The 14,516-nt window shown below is 40.0% G+C and overlaps 1 protein-coding gene across 1 annotated transcript in view; it reads right to left on the reverse strand.

Annotated features, from left to right (window-relative positions):
* The window catches only part of STT3A (STT3 oligosaccharyltransferase complex catalytic subunit A), a 28,869-nt gene extending 17,927 nt beyond the window's left edge, over positions 1-10,942 (reverse strand). The window contains exons 1-8 of the mRNA XM_044668351.1: positions 10,873-10,942; positions 8,271-8,396; positions 6,821-6,881; positions 3,761-3,882; positions 3,082-3,227; positions 1,582-1,672; positions 963-1,069; positions 13-177 (exon numbers count right to left, since the gene is read on the reverse strand). Of these exons, the coding sequence (XP_044524286.1) occupies positions 13-177; positions 963-1,069; positions 1,582-1,672; positions 3,082-3,227; positions 3,761-3,882; positions 6,821-6,881; positions 8,271-8,358 (780 nt within the window). The 5' untranslated portion in view covers positions 8,359-8,396; positions 10,873-10,942. The remainder of the gene's footprint in view (positions 1-12; positions 178-962; positions 1,070-1,581; positions 1,673-3,081; positions 3,228-3,760; positions 3,883-6,820; positions 6,882-8,270; positions 8,397-10,872) is intronic.
* Positions 10,943-14,516: the final 3,574 nt, after the last annotated feature.

Raw genomic sequence — 14,516 nt, forward strand, 5'->3', positions numbered from 1 at the left:
CCTAAGGCTCACCTGGAAGCCAACAAAGGAGATCTGCATAGAAAGGATGGTCCCCAGGCAGTAAACAGTACAGTAAGCCACATAGATCCGGTGGGAGAATCGCCCTGTCAGCATCAGCACCAGTACGTGAAGAGGGATCAAGTTAATCAGAAACACATAACCTCCCCATGAGGAGACCTGAGCAAGGATAGAAAAAGACAATTTTTTTAAGTATCTTCTCTTGATTCACAATCCAAGTGACTGCTTTTGAAAAGAATTTCTCTTTGTAGTAACTATTACCTTTCTTCCAAGGAGATTAATTACTTTAAATGATGGCTGAATTCATTGGTAGGAATACTAAATCCTTATCTATTACTATTAACCACCCCCATGCTCTTCTGAGGTTACTAAAGACAAGGCCATGCTCTTCAACTATTCCCACCCATCCCACAGAGCCCCCAAGAAAAACAAAAGGTAGAAGGGAAAAGGGAGTAAACAACAATAGTAACTGTTCAATTCTATGGCCTGTACCTCACCCTCAGTGCCAGCCCAGATGCTGCCTACTCTCAGGTCACATGGAGGCCCTAGGGATGTAAGGGAAAGGTATAAGAGTGGAAGACAGACTGCATGCATATATGCTTGAATAGAAAAAGTAGAGTGGGTAAGGAAAAATGTAAAATAAAAGAGGAAAAGAAATAAGCTAATCAAGCAACAAGTGTCACCAGGATCTATAGTGCAGTACCAGATGTGAAGGTATTTTTTTTTAAAAGGACCTCCCACCCACACTCACTTGCTATCAGGCTTGGCATCCACCCCCCTATATTAGACCATGATCCTAATGGGAACTAAAGAGACAATCCATAGCATCTGCCTCAGTCTTAATTCACTTTAGGGTATAAGAGCAATCTGATCCCTATTAGTGTCTGCTTCCAGTATACTCCTTCCCACACCTAAACAAGGCAGAAAGAAGAATGAATGGTTACCATGTAGAAATAGGCAAGAGCACATTTGGCAGCCCAGTAGGTAGAGCCTGTCTTTACTGCCTTAATCCACATATAGTAGGTGAGCAGCATACAGAAGATGGCAATCCCTGTAGAGAAACACACCACAGTTCATTCAAGAAATGGACATAGTACTCACCTTACAAATTCTACACTCCATAAAACAAATCCCTAAAACAAGACCTATAATCCTCATTTAGGAAACCAGTATCTATCTAGACACAGATGAGATCAGAACTCTGATAACAAATCCTTTCAAATGGAACTTTTTGGCTAGTTACTCTCATAAACTTTGAGCTAATTCCTTGGAACTGATGCTACAAAATCCTCTGAGCATTATAATTGCTAGTCTTATTTCCCTAAGTGGGAGGAATGTTTAACAAATATCTCCTGGGATAATAGAACACTATGGAGATTTAAGAGATGATGACCTCTGAGTAGCCTCCCAGACCCCAACTTCTCTCTCATTTCCTCTCATTACCAGACACTATATTAATTACTAATTCAATTAATAGGCATGGAACCACATCTAACTGTTTTTCCTGAAAATATGATTAAGAAATAGGATAGGCAGACTTCTTTACCATTTTTTAAATTTTACCTTCATTGTCATAAGAACCTGCCACAGACCGGGATATATACCCAGGAACCACAGCAATCATGGCAGCAGCAAGGAGTCCAGCACCTGCATCCTGGTAGAACAGAATAGAAGCACCAAATTAACTCCAATATACCACTGGTTAAGTGGAGTATGGGAGCTAGGTAATCTATTCTCCCTTATGCTGGATCCAGAGACAACCAGTAGGTATTCCTAACCGTTTCAAAAGCACTTATCAGATAAACAGACATATCCAAAGCTAACTACATAACCACTTTCTAAGTCTGTGGGAACAGTCGACATACATGCTGAGGACAAAGAGGCCATATGATAGTGAACATCAGACAACAGAGGAAGGAGAAGTGAGATGAGCAGTCATTTGGATCACAAAACAATCCAAAATGGGTTACATAACCCACCTAAAATAAAGACACCAAATGATCCCTGTGCTAAAAAACTTAAAATGCTTTTAAAAATTCCCCAAAATATATACTTGGGTAGGAAAAAAAAACACATCTTTAAATGCACTTTGAGGGGAGGGGAAGCCTGAGGCAACAGTAAAGGTAAAAAAGTAAGGAGAAATGGGACATAGTTTGGGTTCTAATATATTGGTTCATTATTAGGTAAATTAGCTCAGAGCAGATGAGTAGGACTCATAGTTTATACTGCAAAAAATACAGGACAGGTGCTCCAAGAAGCTTAGAGTTGATTTGGCCTAGGACAAAGACAGTGAGGCAGGATAGTCTTATTTCCCTAAACGGAAGGAATGTGAAACAACATCTCCTAGGATGACAGAACACCAAAGAGATTTAACAGATGATGACCTTTGAGTGGCCTCCCAGACACTATCTAGAGGTATTAATTTAGAAAAATGAAGGAGCTAGAATTTATTATTCCTCAACTATTACCTCAAAATCATGCTCTACAGAAAGACAGTAGAGCAGAATACCAAATGAGCAAATTAAGAACAGAATCCAGGAAGCTACTATCAGCAATGTTAAAATCTAGAAGGGAGGTTAATGGCCTGAGATTCAGCAGAGAAAACAAAAAGTTATAAATAAAATCAATCAACCTACAAACATTTCAGCATCTATTAAGTGTCAAACAGTCCTAAAGGCCAACCAAATTATCCAACAAGTGAAAAAAATCCACTTGGGAAGACTTCAAAGAAGACTCAGGGTCCAACTAGGCCAGTCACTCTAAGACCAGGCTGTGCTGATCAACAACAGCAGTGGAAGGGCCTCACCCAAAGTTTCCAATACTGGTGAAATCATAGACTTAAATATGCATATACATTTTTACATATAAATGACCAAATGTCCTCTATGTTTAACAGAAAAGAATGCAGGCTCACCAATGATGGGAACCAGCACATCCAAAGGAATAATAGGAAAGAACTCACCAAACCCAGTTTCCAAATATTAGGCCCCTTTTCTCACTTCAGCTATTACTAAACAAACTAAGTATCATTCCCAAGAATCCTGCCACCTCCTAATCCTTCACCTTGAGCTCTTTGGTAAGATGATATGTAACGATGGTAGTGAAGGAAGAGAAGAGAGGGGCCAGGAAAACGCAGACATTCCGAATGTCAATAGTGATGTGGAAAAAATGTAGCACATGGTAGATTGTAGCAGAAGTGATCATTAAACCTGTAATGAGCAGAAGAAACTTCATTAGACAGTCCAAATTGGTTAGGGTGTTAGAAGGAAGAAAAAGGGAGTTCAGTCAGTATCAACTGATTGGTTAGGCAGTGATGGGCAAACTTTTTAAAGAGGGGGCAAAGGAAAGGAAATGCTCATCTGTCAGTCTGTTTCTAAGGCAACTCTTTCAAAGTTTCATTATACTGTATCCTATTCATTGTAGTCGTCAGATTGAGAATAATGTCACATGGTCGGATAGAACATTACAGGGGATAGCAGTTTGCCCATCACTGGGTTAGGGAGATCCTGAGAATCAGAAATACTACTTTATTGGGATCTAATAGATTCATTTCTCTTGAGAATTTAATCATACTCTTCAAAAGCACATATATCCAATATCCTCTTTGTATGTATGGAATCTACATCTAGGACTGTAAAATCACCATGAAATTAATAAAACCCATGAAGTAAATGTATTAAAATGTAAAAGAGGAACTCTGAACTGAAACATGCAAATTACATATTAGGGATCCCCAGTGTACCTGGATAAATTGTTCCTCCAATAATTCGCCCCAAAGGGTACCAGGCCCGGTCATCAAACCAGTTATGGAATTTATAAAATCCCTCTTCAGTCAGGAACCGGGTAGTTCGATAATTAAAATACCTACAGAAAGAGAAGCTTTATTTCTTATACCCAAATTCCTAGCACTCAGTGAACAACAAAACAAAGGGCTTTGCTTTTCACATGACATTAATGAAGAATTCCCCTTCTATGGGGCAAATCAGAACCAGTGTTCCAATAAAGCTGGCTTAATGCCATAGGTGAAGTCAATTATGAAAATCATTTTACATCTTATCATTCCTATTTTCCACCTGCTCACATATAACTAAAGTACTAATTTTCCTATAAAGGAAAAAAAAACCATAAAAATCCTAACAATACAACAACAAAGAAGTCATTTAGGCAGTCTTAAATACATCTCTTTACCAGTCTTGTGTTTTGCCTGGCAGCTACTAAAGCCAGCCAAGGAAGTCCAGGAACTCACTAGATAACAAGGATTGTCAATACCTTATAGTAGCCATTATGGCATTTTGCCAATGGCAGGCTTCCACCAAATAGGTATCTTGCTAATACAGAATGCTGTGAATGGTAAGCAGACAACTCCAGCTGGATGGCTACCCCAAAGATAATAATTTGCCATCTCAAAAGATATGATTTGAAAACGTTAATTCTAGTCATAAAAAAATTCTCTCTGTGCACTAAAACTTGAAACCTGAGGAATATTATCATTTATTTTTTTTAAGTAATTTTTTTTTTTAATTTTAAACCCTTAACTTCTGAGTATTGACTTATAGGTGGAAGATTGGTAAGGGTAGGCAATGGGGGTCAAGTGACTTGCCCAGGGTCACACAGCTGGGAAGTGTCTGAGGCCGGATTTGAACCTAGGACCTCCTGTCTCTAGGCCTGGCTCTCAATCCACTGAGCTACCCAGCTGCCCCCTATTATCATTTATTTTTAAAAATTTTGCATGTCATATATATCATCAATATAGACCATCATTTAGTAAGCCACCACATATATCCAGCCTTCTCCTAGGCCAGTGATGGTGAACCTTTTAGAGACAGAGTGCCAGGCCATACCCCCACCTCAACCTCAACCAAGTGCCATGCCCACCCCCCTCCAGACCATGTACCATGCCCCTCCCCTCAGTGCTGGGCATGTCCTGCCTACCCCTTACCCCATTCAGGGGAGAGAGGAAGTGCTCCCATTGGGCTTTTGGGCAGAGGGGCTGGTAAAGTGAGGAATGTCCTCAGCAAATATAGAAGGAAGGGATCTGAGTGCTTTGCTCCCCACCAGTTCTGCTGCCTATGAGCTGCCCACCTTATGCCCTGTGAGCTCCCATTAGGCTGCTGGGCAGAGGGGCAGGTGTTGTGAAAAAATGTCATCAGGCGAATGGAGAGGGGGAGGGGAGCAGTTCCGCCTGAGTCCCTCTGCCTTTCTAGTAACAAACTTGGGGAGAAAGGTGGGAGCTGAGTGCCATAGGTTTGCCATCACTGCCCTAGGCTCTCTTGAAAACAAAATGTTCCAAGCAGGATAGTACAAAGGTCTTCAGTTTCAAGAAGAAATTCTCTGACTTTATCTATAAGCTGGCAACAAAGGCATCTCCAAATTCTCCCTTCTCTGCAATTTCTATTTATTTGTAACACTTCAAGGATCTATGATTTCCTCAGGGCTGTATGCCTTACAGTGACACAGACTGCCTTCATAGATGATTTTCATGAGTTGCCATATCTAAAAAAAGTGAACATCCAGGGGCCAACCTTCTAATGATGAATGTCTCTTAACTTGGGCAGTTCTTGTCCAATGGACATATTGTGTGTGCTACAGAGCCCATACGTGAAGTCTCTTCAGCTTGGCAGGGCCAGCCCTAGCTTTTATATAGTTAATATAATCTTATGGAACCCAAAGACACATTTATACCATGCCATTTAAGCACCAGAATATCACTAGACCAATTCTACATCTCATAATGGGACAAAACAAGACTAGCATTGACCTTGACAAATTAGTTTGGATCTAGGAGATTCAGACTTTAGAAGCCTAAGATTTTGCATATTTTCAAGGAAAGAAAAACAGAAGGGCAAAAATAATAATAGGTTACCAATGGATTATAAACTCAGGTTGACATTCAAATACGGAACAACAGTGAATAAATTCATAAATAAGTACACAAAAGAGGTATTAAACACTACTGAGAGTTCATAAACATTACCAGGACTAACATATAAAATGCTTTAAGGTTTTCTGTGCACTATATATTATCACATTTGACCCTCACAGCAACTCTAATAGATGTTATTATTATCCTCAGTTTGCAAATGGAAAAACTGAGGCTGCAAGAGATTATGTGGTTTGCCAAAGGTCAGAGCTGGTAAGAGCCTAAGGCAGGATTCCAAGTCGAAGGTTCTGTCCACTCTATCATCTCATTGCCTTAGTTCACAGAAAAGGAAACATTTTAGGTAGGTAAGATTTCAATAGGGAGAGATGAGAGGTAAAAGCATACTAGCATAAAAACTAGCCTGAGAAAAGGCATAAAAGTGGGAGAATGCAGAATCTGCTTGAAGAACAATGAGACCAGTTGGGTTGTTCCATTAGTTTGAAACATCAGCCAAACACAACAGGAATGCCTCTTGCACATCCTGAAACAGGGGTCGGCAACACGTGGCTCTCGAGCCACATCTGGCTCTTTTGAGGGCCAGATATGGCTCTTTCTGCAGGAGCCATAAAGTCAATTTTTTTTCAGGCGCTGTTACAGGAGGGCGCACTGTGAGCACTGCACAGCTCTCACGAAATTACATTTTAAAAAAATGTGGCGTTTATGGCTCTCACAGCCAAAAAGGTTGCCAACCCCTGTCCTAAAAGATTTGACTTAGTCTGCCAAGATGGATACTAATGCTTAAAAGGGGCATGACACTATGCTTCAAACTGATATGATCATTTTCTCCCCCAACCAAACAGTTTAACCACTGAAAAGCAATCAGAAAATGGATACTAAGTTTGAGACTATAAAAATGACAACAAAATAATCGAAAGTACTCACGGGTCAAACTCATGGATGACACTTTCAAATCTCAGAACAGCAAACAGGCGTGTGGAAAAAGCTATAAGAACCAGAGAACTGATGCATTAGTAGTCATTGTAGAGAATGTAGTTATATTGGATCAGTTTTAAGCCAACAGTGAACTACAAAATTAACCCTAAACAAAGTATCATCTATCCTTTTGACCACACCTACATAAAAAAAGAAGATAAATATCTCTTCCACATAAAGTAGGATGCTATAAACATAGCATTATAAGAAGCACAGAAAGGTCACCAGATTTGTATTTAAAATATCTGGGTTCACACTACTAGTTCTGTACCCTAAAGAGATTTTAAAAAGTGGGGATGGACCTGATTGTACAAATATTTTTAGCTGCGCTTTTTTGTGGTGGCAAAAAACTGGAAAATGAGAGGGTTGTCCCTCAACTGGGGAATGGCTAAACAAATTGTGGTATATGATGATGAGGGAATACCATTGTGCTATAAGGAATGATGAACTGCTTGACTTTTTTAAGAACTGGAAGGACCTACATGAACTGATGTGGAGTGAAATGAGCAGAACCTGGAGAACATTATACCCTCTATGGAGGTGGAAACTGAAGCCCAAGAAGGTAATTTGCCAAAGACAATTCAGATAGTAAATGGTAGGCATGGGATTAGAACCTAGATCGTCTAACTCCAAAACCATTGCTTTTTTCCACTCTGACGAAAATTTTCCTATGCAGCCCCAAACAGACTTAACTATAAAGAGAACTCAAGAGGTAAGGAAAATAAAATGTACTAATGTAATTAAGTATGAATGCTTCCTAAGGAGACAAGAAATCAGAATATTCCAGAGGACAAGGCACAGAGGCTTTCTAAAATATTAAAATAGGTATATGATTTGAAGATAATTGCTTGTCTTCTTCCCCTCTCATATATCCAAGATTCACCAGTGGTCATTTCAGTCATCACAAGATGGATCTTCCCCTCCACACCTCCCATTCTCTCCCAAATGGTCACTAGCTTTGGCTTTTCTTAATCTCATCTCCTTTCCAATTCAAGTAGAGCGAATAAAAGGCAAACTTCTTTTTTTTCTATATGCATAGAGCTAAATTAATGCAAGAGAAAGTAGAATAATAATAACAGAAGTTAAATTTTACAGTACTTTGAGATTTACAAAGTGCTTTATAACTATTATTTCATATGATATTTCTACAATAATCCTTTGAGCTAAGTGCTCTTATTCCCATTTAATAAACAGAAAAGTAAAACACAGGGAGGTTAAGTGACTTGTCCAGGAACACAGCTAATTTGCATCTGACATGGGATTCAAACCTGTATCTTCTTTAGTCTAAGCTAGGATGAAAAGAGAGAGGTGAGAGAAGCTTGCATAAGGAAAGATAGAGTTTCTCTGTCTCAGATCTAAGGTCTCTCTGCTATCAAGTTAAGATCCAGATAGTACTCACATAATACAGCAGCCATCGACAAGATAAGAAGCTTCAAAAGAGTGTCCTGCTTCTCATAGGACAGCCGCAAAAATCCCAGCTTGGTCATCTTGGCATTAAAGATAACAACGGATGGCACTCAAACAGCTAAAAGGGGAAAAAAGGTCAAGTCTCCTAAAATCATTTACTCAAGAATTTACTGAATATTATCAGCCAACTTTATAACTGCAATGGGAGGAAGAGACCTCAGCAGAAAAAAACATATTAATATTGAAAAGAGATTCAGAATTAAACTACAGAATACATGAGTCTTACCTCTATTAAAAAAAAGCAACTGACAAAGAAGTTAGTACCAGTGAAAAAATATAACAGTATTAATGTGAGGAATAACTTCTGCTACACTATCTACACTTACTATACTCTATACTTACTATACTCTAACAGCATGTTTAGACAGTTGGCAACAGTTAGAGGAAAATGAGTATCAGTAGAAGGCACAGGAATAGAAAAGAGAAGGAATAAAAAATAGGAAGGACAAGAAAAGGGCAAAATAAGCTAACAAGAAAAGTAAGGATATGTAAAAAGAAACAAAGATAGGATATTACAAAAAGCAATGAAACTTTCAGAAAGAAGAGAACTAGGTAGTGGTTGTCAAGTCAACATCATTCCTACCTCTAAATCCAGACTCCAACTGAAGCTACCACCAATTTCTTCCCATCCCTAAGTTACGGTGGATCATAACATCATGTAAAGGTCATGACTGACCAATAAATGTAAAGATTCAGACCCAGGGCACCCAATCCCAAATCTCACCAAACTCCTTTCAGGAGTCCTGTTATATTGTACCATAAGACCTATAATAATATAACTAACCCTCCAAGTTTAATCATTTGATTCCATAACATTAATGGTATCTAATAATCAGGAGTAAAGAAGATAAATGTTCTTCCCTGAAGTAAAAGGCTATACTCATTTCATAGTAGCTCCTCCAGAAATCTGTCTAGCTGCATTAATGTTCAAATTGCAGAATAGGTCTTCTCTTGTCAGAAAAATGAGGTGGGTATCCCTATGTAAATGTAAAATTATTACAGAGTAAGGTAGTCCTTTGGTGCTCTTTATTATTTGGGAGATAGGGTTTGGACTCTGTTTTCACTGGTGTAAGGAACCAATGCAGATCAGCATCTTCCCTGCAACTTATCTTAGAGAGTTGTCCAGAGTACTGAGATGTTAAAAGGTAATTTGTCCCTGATGGCATAATCAGAATGTTTAGAGAAAGCTTTTGAACCCAGGTCTTTCTGGCTCCAATTACAGTTTTCTATCTGTTATACCACAGTGACTCTCTAAGTGCTCATCTACCTAGAAACAGTTATTAAAGTTCTTAAGCACTTTGGGAAGTGAGCTACCTCTATAGAAAATAACAGTATTATATGTCTCTTCTCATAGAGTATTCAGAACCAAGCCTAAAGTAGTCTATAGCATTTAATCAAAACCGTATAGTTCTGTATCACATCACTAATCATCCTGAAGAAAAGAGGAAAGAAAAGGTTTCCCTGGTCTAAGGTTATAGGCATAAAAAATGATCCTGATTTTCACATCCAAAACTGATAATTTGGAGTATCCTCAAATTTTGAATTATTCCAGGTTCTAAGGACTCTGAACAAGTATTTATCGACTAATGATCCCAAAGCTTTATCGATCTGAGGTCATAAAGACTAGATAGTCCCTGACTCCAGGGAGTTCTCCCATCTCTGCCAAGGCTATGGCAAGTTTGTACAAAACCTGGAATAGTTACAAGCCAACATGCTGACGAGAGGTTAAGGCAAACCTGGGAAAACAAGACGATAGAGAAGGAAATAAGAAGAGCTTAGAGAACTACTACCTAGAATGTACAGCAGAGGGGCTTGCAAAACAGAAAACCCCGAAAGAAGGAATCTGAAAACTGGGGACACGACTTATATAATATGCCTCCACCCAGCCCAGGCGTAAAGAAAATAAATAAGGTCACTGGCCCAACTTGCTTGCTTTTTATTACTTTTATTTTTTCTTAAACCACAGTGAATCCTACATCCCTCTGTCTCACCTACTTTGCCCCCTGCAAGGTCTACAGCCTTCTTAATTTTTATAATCTTCCCAGTTTCCTAAACTACAATTTCCCCTATATATTCTCCCACAACATATCTTTTAGTTCCTCCTCCTTACCCCCCTCCCCCCTACTAGTCTCCAGCTTTTACTTCTCCCACAAGCTCAGACCTGCCCAGCCACCACTTCCTTCTCAGAAACTACAAGCGCTTCACCCCCAGGTTGGAGATCCCAAGCCCCTTCTCCTGGATGGGAGACTCCACCTCCCCCTCCTTTCTTCGTTGCGGTGGGAACTGGGGGTTGAAGAAGGGGGTGATCCCACGCCCTTGCCTCTGCAGTGCCACCACGTATAACATCCCATTCAATCCCATCCCACTCTCCCTTTCCCTCCCCTGCAGCATCTCCAGAGGCCCAACTTCTCCATTCCCTTCACCCCGCTGACACCCCACTCTCTAGGCCCAACCACCCTAGCACATCACCCAGCCAGAGATGTTCCCCGTTGCACCCGCCCCTTCTCCTCGGGTTACCCCCTCAGGGCCCTTACCTGGGTTGGGTATTGCCAGGCTCAGCTCCTCTCTCTCTCTGCCATCCGTTTAGCGGCCGGTGCACCCAACCCTGACAGTCTCCTGCTCCACCCCCTCCATTGGCTGCCTTAGCGCCCATCCGCATCCTTCGGCAATGGATTGGGTCAAGAAGCTGTCTATCAATCATGAGGGCGGAGAGACAAGGACTATTCTCCTGTCTCATTAGCTGCTGGCCGTGCCGCTTAGCAGAAATGAGGCGGGACTATTCGCTCCCGCCGAGGTTTTACTGGCCCAAAGATGAGAGACCCGGAGAAGCCCAGAACGTGCTCTAAGAAGTTTGGTTGAGGTTCAAAGAGTGACGTGTCCGTCTGCGGACCGAGCTGGAACCGGGTTAGTGGGTGTGGCGAGTGTACGCCGATCACGTGACAGGAAGCGGAACCGGCTACCGGAAGATGATGGAAGCTCCCTATCCCAGCACGCTGAGCGCGCGAGATTGTGGCAGGAAGGCTTCTTTTTCTCAGCGCAACATCATTAAGTGGTTTCCAATGCTTGATTATTGCAAAAGAATTTAATTCCCATCCCCTTTGTTTACCCCAACCCCAAACATTTTTCGGTCAGCAAGTGGAAAACTGCTGCTGAGAAATACCTGTTTGAGGTCCCTTCTAAATCATAAAGGGCCAGGGGGACTTGGATGATAACTTTTATTTGCCCCAAACTCTGGGCGGGGACTGTTGAAATTAGAGGCTGATTGAATTGGCGGGGATTTGCATTTCCTTCTTATTCAGAGGAGCAGGCGAAAGCTGGCAGCCCCAAAGCACTTCTTTCTTCCAAGTGACAGAAAATTCCTACCACTTTTCTCACCTGCAAAACGAGGAGGCTAAACTATAGGTCTCCTGAATCTCATCCAGCTCCAGTATTATTTGGTTTGCAGAATGACTGTAATCATCAGATATTTGTTAAGCACCTACTCTGGGCAGGCAACTAAGTGGCACAGTGGATGGTGCCCAACCTAGTGTCAGAAAGACTTTATCTTCCTAGATTCAAATCTGACTTCCAATACTTATTAGCAATGTGACCCTGGGCAAGTTAACATAATCCTGTTTGTTTCAGTTTTCCCATCTATAAAATGAGCTGGGGAAGGAAAACGCAAACCATTATAGTATCTTTGCCAAAAAAAACCAAGTTGGTTTGCAGAGAGTCAGGGTTGGACAATGGCTGAACAATTGTGCAAGCATTGGAGATACAAATGCAGTAAATGAAACAATCCCTACTCTAATGGAATTTACATCCTAGCAGAAAGACCACAAGGTTGTACATATATGTGTGTGGGTGTACGACAGAATAAAGTAAATACAGAGTAGTTAGATACAAAAAGATGTTTTAAGAAAGAAGGTACTAGCAGTTGAAAAGCTTAGACAAATTGCAAACTGCTCCTTTGCAAATTACTGATGGGTAAAAGAAACACAAATGATTTCCAGTAGCTCTCAAAGGTTTACATTCTCCTGTGACACAGGCCAGTTAGTGTGAGAAAGTAGTTGAAACGTGGTGTCTCTACAGTTTATAGATCAATAAAGTTCTTTGTACCTTCCAAGTAAAGGAATCTAAACCCCAATTTTTTTTTTATAAATACAGAAAGCAATGTATAAATGGTTCTTGAGTCAACCTAAAATCCCATTACACTTCTCTTTAAAATGTCTTTACTTGGGCCTGAAGTCCCTTCAAGCCATCGTCCAATTTCCTCTCATAACAGCCAAACTAGAAAAAAATACCTATGCTTGCCTCTACTTGCACACTTAATTTCTCAATCCCTTGTAATATGACTTTTAACACCATCCAAATGAAACTACCTCCATCCAAGGTTACCAATGATTCTCTTGTTATTCATTCTTCTTTTGACCACTATGCAGCATTTGGCATTACTGACCAACCCTTACTATTGGATACTCTTTCCTTCTTTGATTTTCATGATACTGTTCTTGTCTTACAACTCTTCACTCTTTGCAATGTTTGGGTATATCCCAGGACGGTCCTAGATTCTTCTCTCTACATCTGCTCTTAGTGAAGTTATCAGCTCCTGTTTGTTAAATTATCAACTCTAAAAAATCATTATCTTTCTGCACAGAGACCTATACAATCCTCATGGCTCTCCTGATTTCCAGGCCAGCTTCACTAACTACTTGTTGAACATCTCTACCTGGACCCACCAGGAGTATCTCAGATTCAGAATATCCATAATGTAATGAAGTCTTTCCTCAAAAAATGACCAGTTTTCTACAAACTTCTGTGGGAAGCATCAATTAAACAGACATCATGTTGATGACTGAAGTTGAACCAGTAGCTAAAACTCTCAGCTCTTTTTTACATCTTATCTGTCTAGCCACATCTCTCATATCTTATCCTTAAAAGTTTTGGGTTGTTTTTTCAACCTATGTGTAAAAGAAGATACATTAGGAAAAACTGAATTTGGAGGTCTGGGGAGTAATTTGGAGGCAATTTCTAGCTTTGCCACTCTGTAACCTTGAGCATGTCGGTGCTCAAGTTTACTCATGTATAAAATAAAAGGAATGGAATAAATTGACCTCTGAGAGCCCAACTAGTTCTAAGCCTTTGACCCTGTGACTTTATACTTAGCCCTGTTAAATTTTGTGTTAAAAATCAGTCCATCATTCTGTTCCATAGTGATAATTTTAGATTCTGAATCTATCATTCAACATATTAACTAATCCTGGCTTAGTTTCATGTATAATTCTGGTAAATAGGCCATTGATGTCTTCATTCTGTCTATATTGAGTCTCTTGAGGGCGGAGTTTATTTTGTTGTCTTTGTATCTCCAGAATCTAACAGTGTTTATTATCTAGGCAATTAATTAGTGCTTGTTGATTAAGACATTAGCAAAACTATAGAACAAGGCCAAGGAGTCTCAAGCGGCTGCACTAGGGGCCTTGCTTCAAGTTAACATCTATTCCTTGAATAACTATTTCCAAATCTACCTAAATTTATCATTATTAATTATTCTAGAGCTGCTAGGTGGCACAGTAGATAGAGTGCTGGGTCTGGGTTCAGGAATACTCATCTTCCTGAATTCTAATCCAACCTTTGACACTTATTAACTATATGATACTGGGCATGTCACTTAAGCCTCTTTGCCTCAGTTTCCTCATCTACAAAATGAGCTGAAGGAAATAACAAACCACTCCAATATCTTTACCAAAAAAACCACAGTGGGGAGCTGGATGGCTCAGTGGATGAGAGCCAGGCCTAGAGAAAGGGGAGGTCCTGGGTTCAAATCTAACCTCTTACTAGAGGTAAGACACTTTCTAGCTATGTGACCCTGGGCAAGTCACTTAACTCCCATTGCCTAGCCCTTACTGCTTTTCTGCCTTGATTCTAAGATGGAAGGTAATAGTTATTTTAAAAAAAGAAAGAAAGAAAGAAAACCCCAATAGCAGAGACTCAGACATGACTGAAAAATGACTGTAGAACAAATTAATTTTTCCAATTCACCTACAAGAAAATTATGAGACTGTCAAAATTTCTTCCTGAAATCCAGATATGCTGGATTAATTTCCTGCTCAATTTACCTAATGGTAATGCTGACCAAAAAAAACAAACTGTCATTGAAAGCATGGAGTAGCAAAAAAAAAAAAAAAAATCTCATAGGTTT

The sequence above is a fragment of the Gracilinanus agilis genome, chromosome 3, assembly GCF_016433145.1.
Source record: "Gracilinanus agilis isolate LMUSP501 chromosome 3, AgileGrace, whole genome shotgun sequence".
Classification (NCBI taxonomy): Eukaryota; Metazoa; Chordata; class Mammalia; order Didelphimorphia; family Didelphidae; genus Gracilinanus; species Gracilinanus agilis.